The sequence below is a fragment of the Siniperca chuatsi genome, linkage group LG12 (genome assembly GCF_020085105.1).
Source record: "Siniperca chuatsi isolate FFG_IHB_CAS linkage group LG12, ASM2008510v1, whole genome shotgun sequence".
In the NCBI taxonomy this organism is placed as follows: domain Eukaryota; kingdom Metazoa; phylum Chordata; class Actinopteri; order Centrarchiformes; family Sinipercidae; genus Siniperca; species Siniperca chuatsi.
Window position 1 is genome coordinate 23,541,958 of NC_058053.1, and position 24,829 is coordinate 23,566,786.

Consider the following 24,829-nt stretch of genomic DNA (forward strand, 5'->3'; position numbering starts at 1 on the left):
TGTCCCGCTCACAAGCTCCGACAAAAACAAGTTGAAATTGCTGAACGCCGTGAATGTGATTTGGAAATAGTAGCTTGGGAGGTTGGGAGCAGCATTTGAATGCGGCGCTGTAAGAGCGGGCGGTAGCTGGTCTGCGCTCGATAACCCTCTGAGCTGCAGAGCTAGTGCAGAAACTACGGCCAGGTACGCTAGCCTCCATCCTCTGTGGACACACGGCCTTTACGAGTGCTGAATCAAAAATAGCTACATTTTAGCAAACCCGGCACCGACCCGCAGCCATGGCGGCTGAGACTGACAAGGTAGAGCCTGCGGACAGCGAACAAGATGAAGAAGAAGATGTATACGAAGTGGAGAGGATCATTGACATGCGAGTGGAAGAGGTAAAGCTAGCTAACTGCTACGTAGCCGCCTGGCTAGCTTGCCAAACATGGCTGGCATTGCTTTCACTCCACTCTCACGACGCATAGCCCACCTACAACGCTGCCCAGACACTTTCCGTTAACAAAACACCTGTCTACAGTGTATTTTAAGTGCATTTTGATGCATTTAATTGCCGTTGTGTCACTTAGCTAGTCATATGCGAATACTCTTTTTTTTTTTTTTTTTTTTTTGTCGTGGCTTGTCCACACACATCATCGTTTTTCTGTACAACTTCTCCCATGATGTCCGCTCGCCTCTCCCCAGCTGGGGCCAAGGACGGACGCGTTGCAAGCTTGCAAATATTTTCATCATGGGTGCTCTTGCCTAGCGACATAGCTAGATCAAACAAATCCCGGGCATAATGCTAGTCTCATTGTGCATAAAACAGATAGGATGGTGAGATTTCCTGGCAGGAAAAAGCTGTCAGTTGCTGCTTATGTGAACTACTAACGATACTGTACCATTGTGGCCGCCGTATTTTAAATGGCATCAACTGACAGACTTACCTGTGTTTTTTTTTTTTTACCTCACTTATAATGAACTTGCACTTTTGATTTTTTTCATCAGGACTCCCAAAACTTGAGCGCTGTATCATAGTGTGACACATTGATTACACTGTAGTGCTGATCAGAACAACAGTATGTGCACAATTATATATTTGTGTTGTTAAAGGTGGTTTCTGATTGAATACCTCTATATTTAACATATCAACATATTATTACTAATCATAACCAGAACGAAATCAGACTAAAGACTAGCCTGTATGTTTCAGCTCAGCTTCTTTTGAACAGTTTGTTTATCTTTTTGTAGTAGTGATCCCTCTCATTATTTCTTCTCACATTGTGTTTACAAAGAAAGTCAAGCTTTGTCGCAAGACGGTGCCACATTTTCACACTTAAATATGAACTAGCCCTTCACCTGAGTGATTTTATGTGGGAGTGGTGTTTGTTTTTTCCATGAGTGCCCGGGGTGTTTACGAAGTTTGAAGGATTCTCCACATTCACTGTGTTTGTCTGCATCAATTTAAGTAATCAGATTTTTTTTCCCCCCCCAGCCTTTGAAACATAGCTAAATGTGTATGTTGGATAAACATTGTTATTTGGCCATGATTGCAGATTTCTAAGGGTTTTTTAAATATGTGCATTAGCATGACGAAGACACAGGAATGAGCAAAGTATTGGTGGGGTAGCAACTTGACAAAAGGGAAAGATCACTACTCAAAGTTATGCAGTGTTGTGGCCAAGTGAATAAAATTGTCTTGATCTTCCTGTCAAAAGTAGAACTGTTAATAAGTCAGTTTCCGTAGATGAACAGTAAGCTATTTTTACGACTGAAATACATTCACAGTGGCAAAAAACTGATCTTTAGCTGCAGCTGCAACATTTGTCTTAAAGCAGCATCACTTAACAAATTCTTAGTCGTAACAAATTTCTTATACAAAATATCAATTCAGTTACACGTAAATAATGCCAGTATTGTTTAATAAACAACCCACTTGGTACTTAATTTATTTTCTGACCTGTATTATAGTGTATTATATTTTTTTTGCTTAGTACTTTTATCCCTGTGTGCACTGACGTGATAGTGAGCTGCTGTAGCAAGAGAGTTTCCCCTCGGGGATCAATAAAGTATTTCGGATTCTGATTCCAAACATTGTAGAGGGGAAACCGATTCCTGACCAATAGGGCTCTTCAACTAAATAGTGCCAGAAAGTGAATCAAGAATTTTAAAAGGTCGTATAGCATGCTGTGGTTTGCATTTCCACCAATTCACAAGAACCAGAAAGTTTAGGCAAATTAAATCAATAAATTAAAAAGATTTAAAAAGCAACTGCTTTTTGGGGAGCCTGTGAGGTGCAAGATGAGGGTCACATAGTCACGGAGGTAGCCGAGCTAATACTTGCCCTAGTGAGTTATTAACGCTCTTTGCTTTACACTTACTTGTGCTGCTGGCCTTAGATTACTAAGAGTCTCTTGAGAGTCTCCCAGGGTTTTTACCACCTGTGTAGAAAACCTCAGGAACATCGAGGAGAAAGGAAGTAAGCCTGGTGTGCTGGCACCTTTACAGGAAGATGCAGCCATTGAAACAGAATGTGTTGCAAAACATGTGGAAATCTATATCTATCTGTGAAGTAAGGGGCAGGGGCAGCCTATGCTAATGCATGTCAAAAAAATGAATGAATGGCATATCTAAAGTTAGACCTAAGCTGGATATAATCATTTTGATAACTGCACTAATGTGCTGTATAATAGAAAGACTGTAGTTATCTGTTGTGTCATTGTTGTAGTAATTCCTGTTTTTGTTTCTAAAAAAGACACGTTTGACTTTGAGAAAAATAAGGGTTTACCTATTAGTTTGTTTGCTGTTGTCTCCCAGTGTTGGCCACTTTCAAATACTTGTATGACAGCACTCCTCTTTAAATCCATGAAAGGGGAAACACACTGTTTAACTTAATTACCTTGATTCTGGGTCATTTGGTGTAAGCCCAAGCTTCAGGAATAATTTGCGGCTCTTCAACTAACCAGCACTCTTCTGTGAAAATGCCCTGACTAAAAAAAGCATAAACATTTTTAAAATATAGAGTTAGACCAACTATTCTCATTTGTGAGTCACATTTAGTGACTATCGCTTTGTTCTCTCGATGGCTGCGCTTGATCTTGTAAACTCTGCTTTTTAGGTAAATCAAGTTGATGTCTAGATATATTGTAGCTCCCTTAATAGATGTCAGAGCTGCAAGTCCAAAATTAAGTTCTGGTGTTTGGTAAACCTGCTGACAGTTAAATATTTTCCTAGCTTGTCCCATTTGTTTTCATTTCTATAAACGCTTACAATACAGTCCAGGTCAGTAAATATGTGTATCTGCATTAAGCAATTTTTGATGTTGTCTTTTCTGCGTGTGGATGCTTGTAATTTTCCAGCAGTTGGCTAGTGCAGCTTTACGTGTTTTTGCTTTTTCTCACCAATGAACTGTGAATACAACCAATGAATCAAAGAAAAATGTCCACCATTCAAAATACTATAATTATTAATTTTATCTAGTCTGTCAGCCATATTTGCATGCAGGCAGCCATCATCTGGAAGTCATGCATCACTCTACAGATTCTGTTGACTGGTGAAATAGTCAACAGTTAAGTTCTGACAGCTACCAGCCACTGTGTCAGGTTGGTGTGGAGGTAATGCTTGAGCTTCATGTCTTCTCTCTCTGTTTTCAGGGTGAAGTGCTCTACAGAGTCCGTTGGAAGAATTACTGCTCTGATGATGACACTTGGGAACCAGAGGCCCATTTAGAGGACTGCTGCGAGGTCCTCTTAACTTTTAAGAAGTCCATGGCTGATGCTAAGGCCAAGAAGGAGGCAGAAGCCAAGAAGAGCGTGGTAAGTCTAAGTGACAGGTTGTGTCAGGTATACAGAATACTGTTAATACTGTATTCACCAAAACAATAATACTTAATAATAATACTCCTTTATTTTGGGGGGACAGAGCTTTTGCTATCAGGGCCCCGAGGCTCTGGAACAACTTGCCCGAAGAAATTAGGTTGTCTGAGTCAGTGTCTTCATTTATGTCTCTTCTCAAAACACATTTTTATCTGAAAGCATATCCTGATTTTACCTGAACTGGCTGTTTATTTTATTGCTTTTGTGTATTTTATGTATTTTATTTCTTTATATTTCGTCATTCACTGTGATATTTTATTTCTCTTGTTGTGAAGCACTTTATACTTTCTTTTGATAAGTGCTCTATAAATGAAGTTTTATTATTATTTTATTTTGGTTGGTTCCAAAACTCACAGCTGATCACAGGTGATTTATAAAAACACTTTGTCCAAAAAATGGGAGTTAGGTATAGATTGTTAAACTCCCCACTGCCGAACGTACAAGGTAGTAGTCCAAGATCATAATTCATTCTGTAGATATCTGCAGTGGACCGAATATTTACTGAGCAAAATTAGATATATCTGTCTCCTCAAGTTAGGTTTTATTTTGCTGTTGCACATGACGCGCAAACTAACTTGTTTCTAAATCAGTTACCTCACAATTAACAATGCTTTTCTTGGTGGGGTTATTACAATATATGAACACAGTCAGTGTCTCTTTGGATATGAGTGTGGTAGGAATAAAAATAGGCTAACCATAATTTGGAGTTTCTGTTGAAACTCTGCTGAAGTGTAAATGATCCAATCCATAGTGGTCAGTGTTTGCTGCTGCCCTGTACTATGAGACAGATGTGCAAGTTTGCCATCAGGTTAATTTTAAACAAATGCTGTCTATATTACTGATGTTGTAGTTGTATCTGTCTGGATGTAGTTAGTAGAATGAGCAGGGAAAATTTGTTTGAGAACAGCACTGGGTGTTTTAAGTTCACTAACGTGCTTATGAAAAATTATCAGAGAATTGACCATCAGACTTAAAGGGATGTGTAAGTATTTTAAATCCAGCATTGTTTACATCCATGTTTACTGGCTTGCAGCCTTATTCTTCCCTGTCTTTGTTGCCACATTCCTGCATATCTTGTCGTGTTTTCACCTGTAGATCAGTGGAATAGTGTGACACCATTGGTAGGACTGTGTATTGTGTCCTCGTGCGTGAGCACGTGATAAACAGAACGGGAACCCACTCATAGAAAAACAGCTCCATAGTGCTACTATAGGTATTTAGACCTTAAAGTCAAAAACAACAATATAAATCTTAAAATCTGACATTGCTTGTCCCCGTTCTCCTATTAGAAACTGCTGCCTACAAAGAGCGAGGTGTTTGATGCCGACTCAGAGAGTGACAGTGACAAAGACCATCCAACTGAGACACCCACCAAGAAGAAGAAAAAGACAAAGATCCGAGAAGAAGAAGAAGAGGAACCACTTCCAAAGGAGAAAAAGAAGAAGAAGAAGAAGAAAGACAAACGGAAGGAGGAGTTCAGGCCTCTACCGGCACCAGAGACAGATGAAGAAGAAGAAGAAGAAGAGAGAGCCCCAATTCCAGCCTCTCCTCCCAAGGAGAAAAAGACTGAATCAAAAAAGCGGCTGGTTGACTCTGAAGATGAGGACGATGAGCCTGTTCCCTCCAAAAAACACAAGAAGGGGAAGGAGGAAGGAAAGCATAAGAAAGAAAGGGGAGAGGAGGGGAAGAAAAAGAAAGGGAAGAAGGAACGGAAGATTGAAACCTCTGAAGACGAGGCCGCTGCACCTCTGGAAGACGACCTGAGCGAGGGCCTGTCAGAGTCCCAAGTGGACGATACTACATCAACGGATACTGCGGCAAAGTCAGCCGAAAAGGTACGTTTGGACGACAAGTCCAAACAAAAGAAGGGGAAGTGGGAAGTAAAGCTGCAGGGCATTAAGGACCTCATCCATGACAAAAAGAGCAAAAAGCCAGACGCCACCCTGAAAGAAAGCAGCCTCCAAAAACTAAAGAGCCTCACCTCTAAAGGCAAGGACGATACTGCCCCACACTCAGACTCCAGTGATAGCTCCACCCTAAATAAGAAAGCTAAGAGCAAAGGGCAGGAGAGCATGTCAGCACCACCCAAAGTCCCATCTTCCTCCACATCCTCATCTTCCTCCTCGTCCTCTGTCACAGCAGCTAGCAGCACCAAGGGAAAGGAGGACGAGGTGCCTAAAGAGGAGGTATTGGGACAGAAGGATGCCACAGGCTCCACTAACCTGTTTGAGAAGTTCCTGTTAAACTGCGAGGCCAAAGACCGCGCCCCCCGCAGGCAGCCAGTGCATCAACCCACCCCAGAAAAGAGCAGCAGCAAACCCACAAAGGTACAGTAATAGTGCTATTTATATTTGTCCAGTGTTTTGCATCATATGACGTAAAATGTTGGAGTTGAAAAGGGGATACATGTTGAACTTGCCAAAAGTGCAAGTGCTTTGGTTTGCCTGGCTGGAGCTCTGCCCATTCTGTCTTTTATGCACATCTGGCTAATACATTTGTTTTTGTAGCAGAATTTGTCTTAGTCTATAGTAGGGATGCACTTTTTTCCTCTGATACAGTTCCAATAGCCAAACTCAGGGTCTCAGCCGGTGCAAAATGAAAAATCTGAGAACCTCTCTGTGTTGAACTGTTTAAGATGTGTATAAGGTAACTTGAGGCTACACTTATTACTTTTTAACCTTAAGTGAAGACATTTATATACAAACGTGCTTTTTAGGCTTATAGAAAATGTATAAAACATTACAATGCACCAACACATCAGACACACCATCATGTTCTTGTCTAATACATGTAACTAAGTTCTTAAGATTACTGGTGTTGTGTACAGATACAGAACTTACAAACAGCACTGAGTTGCTGTGATAAACAGTGATCAGATATGCTGCACTGCTGTCCTCTGTGTGTCCACATAGAAAAGGTTTCCCTCAGCGTAATTACATGCTTTTACATCTCTTGACCAAACCACTTCACCTGTACTCCAGCTGCTAAGAGTTTGTTGTCAATAAGATATAACATCAGTCCTCACTTCCTGGGCATTTATCAAGCTTAGTTAAACATTTAATAATGTGTATTCCATCCATGCAAAGTTTCACAGACCTCTAGGCAAAAAGTACAGAAAATGCCCAAATCTACTATATGGAGTAAATCATTGATAATGTCAGGCGAAAACCAATCTGGTTTCACAGTAGTAGAAGTAGGCCTTCTTCTACCTTCACATTAAAATGCATTTATTGTGAAGCACACGCAGGTAGTGGAGAAGTTGTTTCTGATTCAGATGTTTCTGCAATTAATACAATTTTAGAGTGAATACTTAATTTCCATTTCAACATATTTGATAGGAGTTTGCCAAACAAAATAAAGAAGTGAGAACATGACATGTCCACTTTGACGACTTGTGTCAAATGATGAACATCTCATTTCCCGTAATGTTTGCCCTGTTTGATGGACCCTGCTGCTCAGTGGTTTGTCTGGAAGACTGCAAGGTGTTAACATTGTATGTTTTTTTGTTTTTTTTCCCCCAACATTAGCTAATAGGAAAGATTGAGAAGATGTCCAAGCCAAACAAAGAGTCTCCAGCTCAGAAACCAGAGCCTGAGAAGACGGAGAGGACCAAGCAATCAGATGGTATGCATGACACACAGGCACAGAAAAATCACATCCTTTAGTTACTGATGTTCTTAGTTTAAACATGTACATAGTCACATCAACCCAAACTGACTTCACGCAAAAAGCAACCAGGTGAACACCAGGTGAAAACATGCCAAATACAGAAAAGAAAGGCTAGGTGTGATTGCACCTTTAGCCTCTTTGTTGTGCAGTGCCCCCAAGCGCGTGGATGCCGGCGTCTACAATTTGTTCACATGTAAAACAAGTCGCTCATCAGTCAAAACGAAGGACTTTTCAACGTTATGTGGTATGCCTGATAAGTTGGTTTGTTCACCAGTCACAGATGTGTGCGTAGTCCAAACTGGTATTTCATTCATCAACAGAGCATCTGTAGCGAGTTCAGAGCGAGAGCGGTTACGTACAGCGAGAGTTGAGTTATTAGCAGTTTCAAGCATGTGTTTTGGTTGTTTTTATATATATATATAGTTTTTAGCTTTTTGTTCACCATAAAGTGTGGGAAAGAAAAGTTTGTTTTTGTCGGAGGTGTTGAAGGAGAATTTTTAGTGTATCTAAGGGAGGGAGCAACAGAGGTTCTGATGCTGGGAGGATTGCCTCTTTTGAGAACGCATTTCTGTAGGGAAAAGATACCCTCCTCGACATTCAAGTAATCATGTTTCTATACTTTTAGTCTCTTTTTCTGTTGTGTGTTAGGTATTAGTACTGTTGTGTTAGCAGTATTAGCACTCATCTTTTCCTCGTCCTCATTGTGTGTAGTAAACCGTACTGTGTTGTAGCTGTAAGCTTACTGTTAGCACTGGTAGCACTTTGTGCTCTGTCCTGTCAGATGGCAAGGCACAATCTATATAGTAAGGCGGCCTCATAGTGCACCGTGAAAGTGCTTGTACTTAAAAGGGCGGTGTAGTCCCTCATTCGTCCAGGAGTGTTCCATCGTAGAAAAGGTTTCAGTCGTAGTCATCTGGACACTGTTTTCAGAATCAAGACATTTTGGCTCCCATCTGGAAGTCATTCTCAATTGTGAAAATGGTCTGAGAACTTGAGTTCAGTGTCCAGATGACTACGACTGAAACCTTTTCTATGATGTACTTAAAAGGGCACACAAGAAACCACATGCCTGTGCGATTTCTTGTCTAGGTTGTGGTGCTGCGATGTCACTGAAATTGCTGTGTCGTTCAGTGCCACAGGTGGAGGCCATTGAAAAGAGGCCTGGTGGATGTTTTCCTGTAACTGTCACTGATGTGAGCTCCTCAAATCGTCGGGACAAGGCAACAACAGGCAGGAAGTACTGCATTCTCTGCTTTGCCCTGAAGAAGAAAAACAAAACAATCTTCAAGTGCCGGTCTTGTAATGTCCCTCTATGCATTATCCCAGATCGTCTCTGCTTCACGGACTGGCATGACCTGCAGACGGCCAGAGGACTGGAGAATGGAATTTCAGCCATGCCAGGCAGATGATGTAAATAGTTGTAAAGTTACCCAAACAATGGACAATACTGCTTCATTTTTTGGTTTTGGATACATTTTGGAAAGGTCTTTGGACACATAAATATCCACCCATCCAATTTTTATACCAAATAGAAATTCCCTCATTTTGTGGTTGTTAATACTTGTAAATTTGTAATTTTCTCCAAGAGATACAGATAGGTGACAAAGGAAAAACCAACGAGAAGTGTCTTAGTATGGAGTCAGTCCACCACGAGCCTCCAGAACAGCTTCAGTGCTCCTTGCCAAGGAGAGATGAACAGGATTCCTCCACAAGATTTTCCCTCATTAATATATACAACCTTTATTTTATTATGTCATTGAGATCAAGATCTCTTTTGCAAGAGAGACCTGAGTACAGCAGATAGAAAGGGAAAAAAAACATAGCCAGAAATAACAAAAGGATATATATATGACACCTAAACACACTGTTGCCTTGTAAAACCTTAGTTTTACTAAGTTTTTACTTTGTTTTTTACTAACATTTAGTAATGTTTGTACAATTTGGTACACTTGTGAACAACAAGTGTGGGAACCACAAAATGTTTTAGTTTTATAATTCATATTTTAGTAGGTTCAAGTGTGTTTTTTCCAATTAAATTATGTATTCAGTGTCCTATATTTTCATGGAGATTATTAAATTCAGTCATTTGTATTAATACATTTAATGGTATAAGTGTTTTCTTCAATTTAAGCCGTTAACTATGGTTCTGTGATGTTTACGTGAGAAGTTATATAGAGGTATGTAAAATTGCCACTGCAGAAAGAGGTGAAATGAGTTTGCCAGTAAGATGGTCCAGTATCTTACTCAAGTACAAGACGACATGAGAAGTGGCTGTTGATATTTTGTCAGTCAAAGCAAAAATGGTAGAATCCCACTATAATTTTTTTTATTCACTGTTGTGCAATAACTCGATTGGTTACAGATCTTAATCAGGCCCAAAACATTTCCACAAGCATCACATTAATGTACATATCTCATAACAATTAACTATGATCATTAATTGAGGGAGCACAGAAACAATTTGTAGATTCATAGGATACAGTATGTGTTGTGGAACAGTCCGTTTTAACACAACGCGTTTAGATCATGATCACATATGAGGTAATGCGAGAACAGATGACAAATTCACCAGCCGCACATCTCCCCTCCACCACCCAAAATAATTTCCAAGCTTTTTTTTTTTTAATTCTGTGAGTGATATCACTACTTAATGAACATGCCAGTGAGAAACAAGTCTTCATTGAGCAGGAATTGGGAATGGCAACCATGAAGATATAACAAGCTGTTGTTTTCTATAGGTTTGATTGACAGCTGTGATGGAGGATGAAAGGCCATCTAGGCTGTTTATAACAAATCTCCCAAGAAATATGACGACTTGTCTGCTCCCCCTTTAGTCTCCAGACCTGGCCAGAGTTACGGCTTCAGCCTGGACAGTGATGAGAGGGAAGGGGAGGAATCTACAGCAAAGCAGAGGCCTGGAGAGGATTCCCGGGAGCGGAGGGACAGGCCAGAGGAGGGCAAGCGGCCCAGCTGGGAGAAGAGAACCCCAACAGACGACAAGAGGAAAAGGAGAGAGGACAGTGAGCCCAGACTCTTCATGGCATGTGATGACAATCAGGACACCCAGGACCCACCAGAGGGTGCTGACAAATCCGGTATGTTTCTGATTGGCCAATGAGCACACGTTGATATTGTTGTTTTCCACATCAAATTATACAATTCCCTCTGCACTGTTGAGATGTCAATTTTGTTGATTTTTGACCAACTTAACATGTGACCTCAGTGTTCCTACAAACACTAACTGAGGTTTGAAACATACATTTGAGCAAGATTTTTGGAGAGAATAACAGGTAATTTGAATTGCAATATGCCAGGTTTCAGCCTGGCAACTGATAAAGTATCTCTCTCTGCATTGTGTGTTGAACAGACAAGGGCCAAGCCACATTGAGTCTAGGAATGGACCTCAACCTGGACTGGATGACTCTGGACGACTTCCAGAAACATCTGAACGGGGAGGATGAGATCTTATCAGGTCCACCATTATCACCCAGTGAGTATTTCCATTTACATCTTAGACAATTAGCTGACTACTGTTTTCTGACTGACTATTACTGCTATCTAAAAGATTTCACTGAGTGATTTCCTGACTTAGTCAAGGATACTTAAAAAGGCACATGATTGGTAATCAACACGCTGGTAGTATTTTGAACTACTAATTTTGGATTTAAACTCTGACCTCACAGCAACAACAGTTTTTCTAAACATTACCTTACTGTATTTCAAATGTATCTCCTTGTCTTTAAAGTCCTAATGAAACAACCGCTTCAGCGTCTTTAGCTTCTTTAATGTGGCATATTTCCAAGTGAAACGAGATATGTGGGTGGGGTATATTTACGAGAGAGAGTTAAATTAAATGGTGGGTGTGACTAACAAATATGGAGCTGTAGTAGGCTGTTAACCTCCACCCACACCTCCTTCACCCATGTTGTTAAATCAGGAGGAGGAGGAAACAAGGGAGAAATTGATAAATTGGAGCACAACCACACTCTTTTGGAAATGTAAACAAAGGGTAAATGTAGGAGTAATGACCAATGCATAGTGCACAACTGTTAAGAGTCACTGTTTCATGTAGGCTTGATACACCCCAGATTGTTTGTGTAGTCACATGGACATCCAAAACTGCAACAGCTCTGCCTGCCATTGGCAAATACTCGTGGATATGAGCTGTGGGTGTAGCCAAAGTTTGCTTGTCAACAAGAAAGTAATGCAACCATTGCCGGTAATATGTTACTGTGCTAACAGCTGTATCAGAGCAATGTTGTCATTAAAAGTATACAATACATACACGCTCTGCACTTGCCCCACTGGGAGGCCCTCTGGCTGTCAGCTGGCTGCCATTCAGTTTACAACTATTTTGTAAGTGGTTAATGTAATGAATGTTTCAGTTATAATCAGGTTGTTTTAACTTGTAATCCTCCAGGTCTTAGACTTTGTCCAGAATAGGCCCATACTCTTAAATTAGATCTGTATTAAGTTTTTAGTATTTTTTATTGTTAAAGGGAGGTTATATTGTTTGAGTAATGTGTTAAGTGTTTTCTCTTTTTCAATATCTTGTTAAGTATGTTTGATTGTGAGATCTATAATGTAAATTTTCTTTAGACTTCATTTGGCTCTACCCTGTTCTTGTCAGGTGAGTTACGGGATGCTGTGAAAAGTGGAGATTACATGGCTGTAAAATTGGCACTTAATTCTAAAGAGGACTACAATCTGGACCAAGAGGTATGTTCTATCCCCTAAAAAATATTTTGTTTTTAGTAAATTTTATAAAACCATTCACCCAAACCATCTTATTTTTATCTGCTGACTAACTGGCGCCTTATTTTATTGTTTTTAATTTATTTTTAATTTACATATATCAAGGCTTCTTGAGCCTTCAATTCCAAGACAAAAGCACATTTTATAAATTTTACAGCTCGCACCTTGGTTGTCCCCAGTGTGTATGTGTGAGAGTGTTTGGGCCGTTTGGCATGAAAAAATGTGAAATTTGTGTATGACCAGTTATAACAGAGTGTCATAAGGTTGAATACTTGCTTGGCCAGGTCCTCTGGATTATAAATGTATGAACTGACATTGCGCTAAAATTACACTTCATTTTGCGGAAGGAGAAGCAACATGGTTGGAAATATTTGAAAAGCATTTGACATAAACAACGATGGTCCAGGAATTGTTTTTGTCCTTTGTGGAACTTCTTACAAAGATGTCACGGTGGTATTTGTTATGACACATAACAGGTGCTTGTAGACAATTTTTCTGTCTCAGATTCAATCATCTGTTTGTGATTTCACCAAATTTAGTGCTTATGAAACCTCTTTGAAATATCTTAGGAAACCCTCTAATAAATTAGCAAGTTACACAATAGTATCAGCAGGAATGTAAATAATGAACAGTAAGCAGGGAAATCACTCACTAGGGCTATATAATGTAGCAGAGATGACTCCATTCCATCACATTCAAAGGATCTTAATAATTAACCCATACAGCGCTTGCAAATGGGGGGGTGTTTTTTTTTCCAAAACTGTGCACCACGGAATCTGTCTCTTCAAGATCTACATCCACAGACTTTACTGTTTCATGTCTACTAATAATTCAACGCCTCAAGATGTTTTTCACATCTCCAAAGCACCTTTGCTTCTTCAACAAACCCAGGTAAGAACGTGGCCTCAAATTCTTTTATTTTTCTAAGGAAATAAAAAATATATTTAAGCAATGTTGTAATAGTGTAAATATTTTATAGTGTAGTCATTTAGTTTGATTACAACTTTTGTTTGTTTGTATTTTATGAAGTTGGAACAACTGTGTGGTAATTAGTAGATTTTAAAGCTAAATTATGCCTATAATGTATTGAGAATTAAAGGGCCATGTTGCTTACTTACAACCTGAGCTGTATTGTTCTAATGTGGGCAGAATATGTAAATATCTCCACTGAGCTCTGTGTTATGAGATCTTACTGCCTCTCTCTGTTGTCAATTGGATGACATAAAATGCTCTTTGTTCTAATTACTTGTTGCTGTTAGCAGCATAAGTTAGGCTAGTTTATTGTATCAACCACAAATTGTTTAAAATGACTCTTTAATGTATGTGTAATTGTACATTGGTAACTTGGACCTAATGTTATTCGTTCATCATTATATATTCATCACATTGTGTGCACATTAGATACTGTGGTGTCATCTTTCCTTGCAGTGAACAAACCAATGGAAGAAGACACTGAACACATGAAGTGTTAGGACAAGATGAACCCTTTGAAGCAGGTACATACTGTATATGCTTTCAGAACATGTATCATCATCATCATGATCATAGCACATATGCAGCCAGCATGCACCAATAACTATCATGTATTCAGGATCTTTTTTTTTTTTTTAAATTTATCTTATCAAAAATTTAAAAACATAGATGACATCTAAATAAAAAAAACTTAATGTTTTTATGTGAATGGCTGAACACAATTAAAGTGTTCCCATGTTTTGCATCTGTACCCGGCCTGGTCCTGGACCCTGTTTATGTTTTTTGGAGTTTTTTTGTTTGTTTTGGCCACATTGAAGACATGTCGTGTCAAATCACAAGTTTCATAGATTTTACTGTAAAAAAAAAAAAAACAAAAAAAAAAAAAAAACACAGCTATGTTAAGCCAAACTTTTTGTATATGACCTCAAAAGTAAGCAAGTGTTTTGATTGCAAGCCATGAATGTAGGTCTAGTGTCAGTGCATAATCTGTTCTCTCCATGTAGCATTTCATCCAACACCCCATGACTACATATACTTGGTTAGACATTTACAATGTCAAAACGCTGCTTGATCCAATAAAGCCATTAACTGTTCTCGAATGGGTCACATGTGGTTTTTGTACTGGAGATTTGAGAGGTGTCAGGGTTTTACCGATGTTGGGCTAAAAAGTGATGTGTGGCCATCACATTGACTTCTGTTTGAATGAGCCTGGATCTTGGTGGGGCATTGCCAAGGTGCTGATGCATTGAACAGCAATTGAGAAATGTGCAAAGGATTTTGAAAAGGCAATCCCAAAAATAATCCCTTATCACCACCGCTTAACCAAAATTGAAACCCAATTTTAGCTTATTTCCCCCCCCCCCACATTTATTTCCTAATGGGTCTGTGTTTTAAGTTCACTCAATCAAATTATTCATGAGGTCTGATTTGGTGATGAGTCTTACATATACTTGTTCTTTTACAGGCTTGTACTATTGGTGAGACGAGGTCAATTGAAGGAGAGGGGAGCTTGATTGAAGAGAGAAGTTCGAGTGATGCTCTTAGGTTGACTTCTAACCTTGACAGTGCAAGAAATGAAGAGGGTACTCCAAGAGTAAGAGAGAATTTCCCACAAGATTTGGATGGTCCAAAAGATGGCGAAAAAAAGACAAGCTGCCTTGCCAGTACAAACACTGAGCAAGTGACAGTAAGGGAACATGAAAAGATCCAAAAAGGTGGGAAGGATATAACTGAATCCAAAAACACTGCATGTGATTCAGCTACCAAGCAGGAAAGTCAAGGAAAGGAAGACCAGAAGAAAGCACAGGAAGACAAGATGTCAGATGACACAAAAGTTGGTTTATTAAGTAAAATGAGTTTGAACTTTGATAATTCAAATCCAACCAAAAATGCAGAATGGATGCTGACAAGGGACAATGACCAAACAGAACAAAAGGCTGTAGCTAACGAACACAGTTCCCCAGAGCAAGCAAATGACTCAAGTGATGAGGCAGAGGATGTGGTGGCAGGTCAGTCAGATAGTACAGATCAAGTTCTGTTTGAGTTGGGCACAAAGGAGATTGCTAAAACGCGATCACGGCGCCGCAGGAAAACTGTGGAGATGAAACAACCAACACGATCCAGTTTAAGGACCTGTAAGAAAGTGCTTGAAACAAAACCTAGCACAGCAGAGAAGAAAGAATCATGCAAAAAGCACTTCTGTTTATATTGCAAAATGGCTTTTACCCAACTTGCAAAGCACTTGGAAAGGAAACATGCAGAGGAAACAGATGTTGCCCATGCAATACACTTTCCCAAAGGTTCCAAAGTCAGACAGACTTTGCTTGACCAAATTCGCAATAAAGGAGATTATGAACATAATTGCCAAGTTCTCAAAAGTGGCGAGGGGGAAATTGTGACCAAGAAGCAGGTGAAAAATCCCAGCATATCTGTTCGTGACTTCCTGCCTTGCCAGCACTGCTTTGCTTTTTATCGCAAAACTGATTTATGGAGACATGAGCGGTCATGTAAGGCCAGAAAGGGAGATCAGAAATCCTCCGAAAGGACAAAAAGAAGCGTCCACAGTGCTGCATCTCGGCTCCTTCCAATGTCAGAGTTCTTAACTGGAGGCTGCGAGGAAATCATCCACATTATGCATCAAGATGACATCTCGAGGCGTATCAGAAATGACCCACTTATTTGTAAATATGGCAATGCGTTGTCTGCTAAGTATGACCATGACAAGTCTCAGTTTGCTTATATTGCACAAAAGATGAGGGAACTGGGTAGATTTGTAGTCGCTGTAAATGAGCTTGACAAGAATGTGAAGTACTTGCATGAAATATGTCTACCATCCAGATTTGAATTAGCCGTTGAAGGGGCCAAAAAAGTTAGTGGTTTTGATCCCAGTTCCAGTAAGTTTAAAACCGTTTCCCTTGTCTCAAAGATCGGCTACTCTTTGAAACGAGCTGCAGAAATAGCTTTCGGGGAAAGTCGGATGACAGAGGACAGTGAAACTGAAAGTGAAGTGAAAAAGTTCATACAACTTCTTGATACAAAATGGAATGAGTGTTTTTCACGCAAAGCTCTCGCATTATCTCTAAAGCAAGAAGTCAAGAAAGTGGAAGTAGACAAATCAACTGTGACAGAAGATTTGATAAAACTCCACAGGTTTATCACAGGGGAGGAAGATGAAGCCAGAAAGGAGCTGAAAGAAAGTCCTAGTTTGTCAACATGGAAAAAGCTCAGCGAGGCCACTCTAGCGGATGTGTGTCTGTTTAACAGAGGACGGGTAGGAAATATTGGTAGAATGCTCTTGCAAACTTACACTCTCAAAAAGAGTAGGGGAACATTTGTACCCTCTGCAGATCAAATAAGAAAAAGCACAAAGTTGGAGCTGGACCTTGGTGCCAGTTTCACCAGGTTGGAACTAGAGGGTCAGTATGGAAGGAACATGCTGGTTCTGCTAACAGAAAGGATGGTTTTGTCAATTGACTTACTCATTGAAAATCGAGAACAAGCGGGTGTGTCAAAAACTAACCCATACCTGTTTGCACGGACTGAAGGTCCATCCTTCATCAGAGGATTGGATTGTTTCCGAAGGGCTGCAATGGAATGTGGAGTTAAAAACCCAGAAGCACTTCTGTCCTCATCATTAAGAGAGCAAATTGCCGGCTGCTGGCAGCTAATGAGTCTCAGTGAACGTGAATTGGATCAAGTGGCCATGTTAGTGGGAAGGAGCAGCCAGGAATGTTACAGGCTCTCAAAAAATGCATTACAGCTGGAGGAAGTGAGCAAAGAACTTCTCAAGATGGATCGAACACTGCCATCAAGTCCACCCGGCACTGCAGGAGATGGTGAGTACCTTTTGCTCCTTTGGATCCTTTTGCATTAATGTGTTCTTTCATTACAAATGTTGGATGGTAAATAGCCAGTGCTCTCAAAGTATAGTAACATTTGACAAAACAATCAACACTCAAAGTTCACTTATTTGCTTGTTCTGGAACTTTCAACTGTCACACAGCAGATTAAGTTTTCTCAGTTGTCATGAAACATAGTAGATGTTCAAACTTCCCATTTTTCAGATCCCTTTTAGGACTTGACAGTTCATTCTTGACCTTTAGAAACAGCAGTTGACAAAATAGTCTCAACTCAAGGTCCACTTACTTGTTTGTTCTGGAGCTTTTGACAATATCAAACAGTCTTGGAAACAACATAAAATCTTGCTTTTTCCAAAGGTCAGGAATGAATTGTCAAGCTCTACAGATTACTGCATTTTTATTTGGATAAATATTTTATTTCTCTTTATATAATCATGGTTCTCTACACTCTTTATCTTTTTAGGAACTGTACAGAAGCCTGCTTTAAAGAGAAGACCTTGGAGTGAGAGGGAGCAGGCTGCAGTGAAGCGTTACTTGAGTGAATTTATCACAGGGATGAAGGTTCCAGGCAAAAAGGAGTGCAATGCTTGCATAGCTGCTGAACCAGATCTTGGTGGAAGATCTTGGACAGATGTCAAAAACTATGTACACAACACACTACAGACAATACGGAGGAGAAATAACCAGCAAAAGTCTGAAGGGAATGTAAATGAGAGTCCAAAAACTAGAGTCCAAACCACAAAGAAAGATTTGGAAGACGCAAATGTTGTCTGTACGATGACAACAGTGCATCCAGATCACCTGAGAGAAAGTTCAAATTGTTGTATGACAATGGCACCACTAACCAACTTGAGAGAATCAACACCATTCCCCCAAGAGATGACAAGTTATGCATCCTTGTGTTCTACTACTACAGATATGGTCCATACGAGTCAACCATTGATTTCTACTTTCACACCATTGAATGCTACTGATACACAAGTGGTTCCTACATTTACTCCACACAACACTACAAATGCACTAATGCCTCCTACATACACATCAGAGAACAACATAATTATGCCAATGTCTTCTTCTTATTCACAGAATACCACAAGTATGTCTGTGTATACACCACAGGACACTACGAATTCACCAATGATTCCCAATTTTAGCACCCTTAATGCTCCAAGCACCTCAATGGTTCCTACATTCACGCCATTGAATACTCCAAGTGCACCAATGATCCCTGCATTCTCACCACTAAATGACAGAAGTAGGCCTATCGTTTCTTCATTCACTCCTCTGAACCATTCAAGTACAGCAGTTTACCCTACAAGCCCACCACCTAGGGCCCCTACAACTGCACAGGTTGTCCCAACAATCCATAGGCCGAGTGTTCCTGACAGAACACCAATTGTACAGGAAAGTATACCCATGTCTACTGCAGAAAGACAAGTCACTCCAGCTGTCAAGCCTCAAAAGAGAAACAAGAGGTTGTGGAGTGAGGAGGAACAGGCAGCAGTGAGGCGTCAGCTTGGAGACTTCTGTAAACTGGTGAAAGTGCCAGGCAAAAAGGATTGTGATGCATGTTTAGCTGCTGAACCTGCCTTGAACAGCAGAACATGGAGGGAAGTCAAATATTTTGTACATAACTCAATTCAGTCAATGAAAAGAAGAGGGCATATAGTCGCCGCCAAACAAAGTGGAGAACAGGAACCAGAGACTCATAATCAAAACATGGAGTGGGACGGTCCCGTTTATCTGTCCCTGTGAATATGTGTAATGGACTTGCTAGAAAACAGTAAGTGATCAGTGAGATTTTAGAGGTTTGTGAGGCTGTGGCTTTAACCTCAAATTATATGAGTGAATTGTTGTAAAATGTACTGTCAGTGAACCTCGGTCTGAGTAGCCATACGGATCTTGACAACTTTGACAGACTGCCCTGCCATTCTTCTAGTCACTTTTCAAGTTCCTGAGCTCTTTGGAATCAGGTACAATGGAACAAGCTATTGGTGTACTGTTGCATGAATATACACTAAATAGGTGGAACTAAGGATGTTTGTACTGTAGCTTTGGCTCAGAAAAAGCAGATATTAATGTTTAATATGGTTAGATTGCATATACATATGTAACAGTCAAATATGTAACACTGTCACTTTGTCAGATCATCACAGGTTATCTCTAGAAAGTGTTCTAACTTAGATGTGTGATCATTTAGTAAATGTGAACCTCATTTTGCCAGGATTTGCAACTTGCCACCAGTCATTGGCTGTGGCAAGTAGCCCATGTGGCACCCAAACACACTTTCACAATTTAAAACACTATTTGTGAAAATGGGGAAAGCAATGGCTGAATTGTTTGGGACTCTCCAGCTACCGTGACCAGGGCATTTCCCAACCTGCACTGAGCAAAGGTAGCCTCAGTGACTGTACATTTCAAGAGGGATTTTTACTCCTCTTTACTTCATAACCTACTTAGACTTCTTTCTGCCTGTACTGTTTTCAGTAGCATTTTTATGAATTTTGATGATCAAAAAAGAAATGGAAAGCCTACCAGCAAATCTTTGCAGCTAGTCCCTCCAACATGATAGATGTGCGTTGACTTGCTTTACATAATTCCCAAATGCCTGCCCAAAGTGTACGATATTCTTGCTTTAGCCAGTAGCCTATATTGTAGATGGCCCCTGATAGCCTGCAGAAGTAATGGCATACCTTAGTTGCTGATGTTAGAGAACTAGGAGCTCCGTGTGTATACCTCTCACTTAAATATTAAAAACATATTTTTTTCTTGTTTGAATCCTGTTGATAAATGTTCATTATCTTCATGTATATGTCTTGTTTTTTTTTTTTTCATGTGTATTAAGCTCCCAAAAGGTTGTATTTTTGTATCACTATACAGCAACTGTGTAGATTATTTTAGTATTTTATTGTATTTCATGTACTCTCATTTGAGGTCAGAAACACTGCATTGGTCTCATTTGTATTACTTCGTTTTAAGCTTTTATTATCTGGATGTTTGTGACATTAATATCCAGTTGCCAAGATCACATTGCCTTTATTATGTTGATTATTTGCTGTACTACATTTTTTTCCTATTCATGTTGATTGCATCAAACCAGCATAGTAAGTACGATCCTGATAAATTTTGTGAGCTATTAATCACAGCTAACCACCTCGGCCGGTAAACCCACAATTTAGGATTTTATTTGGGGTGGGTTTATTTCTTTCTGTTTTTAGAAATGTGAAGCGTTGTTACAAAAGTTAATACATGACATCAAAAATGAAAATTACATCCCTTTATAGTTTTTAAAATAAAGGGATTGGCATAGATTGGTGAAATCTCGAGTATACCAGACATTAGACAGAATGAAAAGGTTATTTTCTGACTCAACAGAGTCGTCACATTTTCGTTTCAGAAACTGGTCACAGCAGTGTTTATTTTGCACTGGATATTCAACAAGAAGTGTGGACCATCTGTTGTTTGGTCGGGTCAGTCGACTCTGTAGATGTCTTAATTAGGACACCTGAAAAGAATTCAACAACATGCAGTCTAAAGTAATTTTCACCATTTTCTTTGTGATCAAAAGGAGCGGAAGTTATTGTTAAGAGTTCCAGATATCACTACAGCTATTTGTCACGGACAAAGATTTTATTATCCTCAGTAGCACCTGTAATGAACTTGTGTAGAGAAACCAGTGTCCACCCTTTTTGTACCAAATCCATTGCTGTCAGACATACATAAAACCCTAACTCTGAGCACGGTTGCAGACCTGGGTCAGATAACTCATATTAACTCAATCACACTAATGGCCAACAGGTTTTTTGCACGTCGTTGCTTCCTTGTGAAAGGGGTATATCTGCGTTGCAGTATACAGTAGTAAGTGTTACACCCCAGATACAGTTGTGTTTGGAAAATAAATCTGTTCAAGGTCTACAAATGGTATATGACATCCAAACACTACCATTGCTGTTTTCTTTCCTGTATAGTAGTTAACTTTCATTGCTATCGTAAAAGCACACATTGCGTGTTACTCTATCCTGTTGTAATTATGTTGCCTTCAGTTTAATGCTTCTTATCAAGTATTGTAAGGAACTTGTAACTTCTGCTTGTACAATAAAATGCTTCTTGGCTTAAAATTCGAAGACTTTGTTCTGAAAATGAACATTGTGCATTTGTTTTTACAGGGTTGAATGTTAAAGTTCCCCTGCAGACACGATTTAAAGTATGTAAAAATACTCTATGATTTAATATTTTGTTTAACATGGTTATCCCACATAAAAAGTAAAAGAAAAAAACCCTACTCTTTCTCCCTCATTGACTATAAACTGTAGACGTGTGTGTGTGTGTGTGTGTGTGTGTGTGTGTGTGAGAATGGTTGTCTTTTTGTAAACTTTTTTACAAAACTTGTAAACTATTTTACGCAATTTATGCAGTAAGTTCAACACATTGTATCACACGTTAGTATCTGCTGATAGCCTGGGAGCCAGACGAATCTGCCGAGCTCATGTTTCATTTGGTCTGGCATGTACGTCTGGCCCCTCTCCCATTCAGACAGATTTCCACCTGTCCTGGATCTGGTCAGGCCACGCTTATCTAATATGGGGTGGGTTTGATATGATGACGTTACTGGCCCAGATTTGAAAAGTCACATGTCACGTTTTGCTGCTCTGATTGGTTGTAGGTCTCGACTTGCATCCAGTCTGCAGGTTCGTCCAGTGCAACACACCAGGCTCACAAAACTCTGATCAAACGGTCAAACTAGGCAGTACTGATCAAATATGAATCAAGATTATGTTACTGCATTGCCTATTTCCTGCCTCAAATGTTTTCAGAAACACATTTTAGTGTACTGTTTAGCTGTAATTTGAGAAAGTTTATGACCAGGCTGCCATTTTTTTCCTGATTGAAAATGGACCAAGCACCCCCCCTTAGTGGGAGAAATATTTAGTATTTAATGCCATCCCTCCCCTTTTCCATGTGTGGGTTAGGTTAAATAATTGAATGAAAATTGTGTTAAGCCGCATCTTTTGTTTTGCTAATGGCCGTTCTGCTGCTGCTTGGTTCAAATAGGAGGCTAAAAGCTTATATAAAGACCTCTCCTAAAAACTCAACAAAACACTCAAAAAATAATTTGCTTTATTTGAATTGAGTTTTAAGGATTCCCCCTCTTCAGTTGTAATACACTACAAATTGCAAAATAACAATCCACAGTAGGTCGTGAGAAGCTGGTAATTTTATCCCTTTCATCTGTGACATTGTAGCTTTGTATCTGTCTGTCCACAGGATGTCAGTGGTATGTCCCTGAGCATGCTGGCAGCAGCGGGGGGGCAGGACGACATCCTCAGGTTGCTGATAAAGAAGGGGGTGAAGGTGAATGGACGACAGAAGAACGGCACCACAGCCCTGATGCACGCTGCTGAAAAGGTAACACAGTCTCCACTTTTTCTATGACGTTGTACACTGTATTTCATTTAGAATAGATATCTCAGACGTTTCCCTCAGGAGTTGGTGGAGACAAAAATAGCCAAAAGGAGAGTAAATATTGACCAGAAACAAGATTCCAAATAAGTGCTAATGTTGCCGCAGGTTGGCTCAATGTTTAAATAAGCCACGGTTTGCTAACACGTTAGCCATAAAATCTGTAAACACAGCTTGTTGCACTCCCCCAAAGTAGCCAAAAATGTTTAAGTTTAAACTATATAAACCACTGGTGGTGCACTATCATACTCTACTGTAGCACCATCATTTCACTTCCAAAATAAGGTTTCATTTCTTTTTCTCATGCAGTTTTCACAAATACACACAATGTGTTAGTAATACACTTTTTGAAATTGGTAGCACCATCATACCTCAGTTTCAGACGCAAACGCAGACAGTCACCACTTTTGTGTATTTTCTCACACCTTTATTTTTATTTCCATCCTCTGTCAGAATTTCTTGACAACTGTTGCTATCTTGCTGGAGGCGGGCTCCTATGTCAACGCTCAGACACTAGGTGGGGAGACGGCACTGATGAAGGTAATGCCGCATTTTACACACAATTCTTTGTATTTGACACAGAATAATGAATGCAGAACAATGAAACCAACCAAGTTTGACCATTTACACCAGACACAGGTCCTGTGAGAGGTTAATCTCTTGTCACACAAGACTGCTCCTCCAACTGCAGTTCTATGCACAGCTCTGTTAAACCATGAAATAATATCACATCGTATGCAGGCTATTTGTCAGAGTTGTCAATTTCATTTAAATAAAAATAGGCACTAATATATTTACACAAGCGAAGTAGTGTGACTTTATACTCTTGTTCAACAATCATGTTGACTTATTGCATCTTTGAAATTCAACCACCAATATTTACTGTAGGGTTATAGTAATACTTAAATGAATAGAAATTATTTAATATACTTAAAGTCATAGAAGCTATAGCTGGACAATAATATTGTTGGTAATTATCATTTAGCAACTTGGAATCATATCGTGATGATATTATTGTATTGTGTTGACTAAATTAACAATTTCAAGCGAATTGTTAAAGGAATAGTTCAACATTTAGGGAAATACGCTTATTTGCTTTCTTGCTGAGAGTTAGATGAGAAGATAAATTCCACTCTTGTGTCTGTCCGTTAAATATGGAGCTACAGCTAGAATATTGTTAGAATAGCTTTGCCCAAAGACTAGAAACACAGGCAAACAGGTAGCCTGGCTCTCAAACAAAGGTTAAAAACATCCGCCTACTAGCACCTCTAAAGCTCAAGCCAAGCTGTGACTTCATAGTTATCTTACAGACATGAAAATAATGGTGTCACACTATTCCACCAATCTTGGCAGGAATGCTCCAAGACATGCAGCAATGCACCAACAAAGGCAGGAAAGAAGACTGCTTGCTAATACACATGTAAACAATGCAGGATTCAGACTTTTAAGAAAAACTGTCTTTGCAAATGTTTTATGAGAAAGGAAATGCATTCATCACGTTTGTTAAGCCTCAAGGATACACAAAATGTGTTTCTGTGAGTAACACTGAATGTAAACATAACTTTTGTTTGTTTGTAAGAAAGCTCAGTTGATTCCAATCATATCACCCAGCCCCAATAGAAACTTCTGTTTACCATTTCAGGCCTAAATGATGTCAGAAATCTGTTAAACATAGATTGCAATCAGAGTCTCAAAACCAGGTTGGATGAGAATGCATTTACCATTCAGACTGGTGGCAAACATGATTTATTCAAGGTCACTGTATCGTCTGAAAAGTGTTTAAGTGTTAGGGGGATAAAAAGTGATTGGGTGGCCACACACATACCCATTAGTCTGCACACATTTATCCAAACAGCCTTGAAGATTTAGCAATGTAGCCAAAGTAAAAAGCTTTTTTTTTTTTTTGCTTCAGTAAAGTCAGGTGAAGAGACAGGCATTGATGGAAAGAAAGAACATATAATGTTCCTTTAGGCTTCTTATCCAGAGTGATTTACAGTGGTAGGATCTGTACATGGGACACAGGTTGTGTTGATAAATGTTTCCTGTCCTTCACTTCAGGCATGCAAAAGAGGGAACGCTGACGTAGTGCGCCTCCTGCTGGAGTATGGCGCTGACTGCAACATCCAGTCCAAACACAAGACCACGGCCACGTACTTCGCCAAGCTCAGCAACAACCTGGTGGTGTGTGACCTCATCAAGGACCACATCAGCATGTGAGTGCTAACCACAGCTTCCAGTCTCACTCAACACTGATAACGG

The 24,829-nt window shown here is 39.7% G+C and overlaps 1 protein-coding gene across 3 annotated transcripts in view; it reads left to right on the top strand.

The window, feature by feature from the left end:
* Positions 1-10: 10 nt before the first annotated feature.
* mphosph8 (M-phase phosphoprotein 8) overlaps positions 11-24,829 on the top strand; it is a 33,242-nt gene continuing 8,423 nt past the window's right edge. The window contains exons 1-10 of one of the 3 annotated variants that reach the window (XM_044215946.1): positions 62-380; positions 3,633-3,794; positions 5,144-6,181; positions 7,382-7,478; positions 10,358-10,618; positions 10,891-11,013; positions 12,154-12,242; positions 22,376-22,516; positions 23,024-23,110; positions 24,629-24,783. In XM_044215946.1, the coding sequence (XP_044071881.1) occupies positions 279-380; positions 3,633-3,794; positions 5,144-6,181; positions 7,382-7,478; positions 10,358-10,618; positions 10,891-11,013; positions 12,154-12,242; positions 22,376-22,516; positions 23,024-23,110; positions 24,629-24,783 (2,255 nt within the window). In that variant the 5' untranslated portion in view covers positions 62-278. Of the gene's footprint in view, positions 381-3,632; positions 3,795-5,143; positions 6,182-7,381; positions 7,479-10,357; positions 10,619-10,890; positions 11,014-12,153; positions 12,243-13,020; positions 13,170-13,706; positions 13,775-14,715; positions 17,087-17,573; positions 21,235-22,375; positions 22,517-23,023; positions 23,111-24,628; positions 24,784-24,829 lie in introns of those variants that run through there. The other 2 variants (XM_044215944.1, XM_044215945.1) reach the window with 2 other exon arrangements.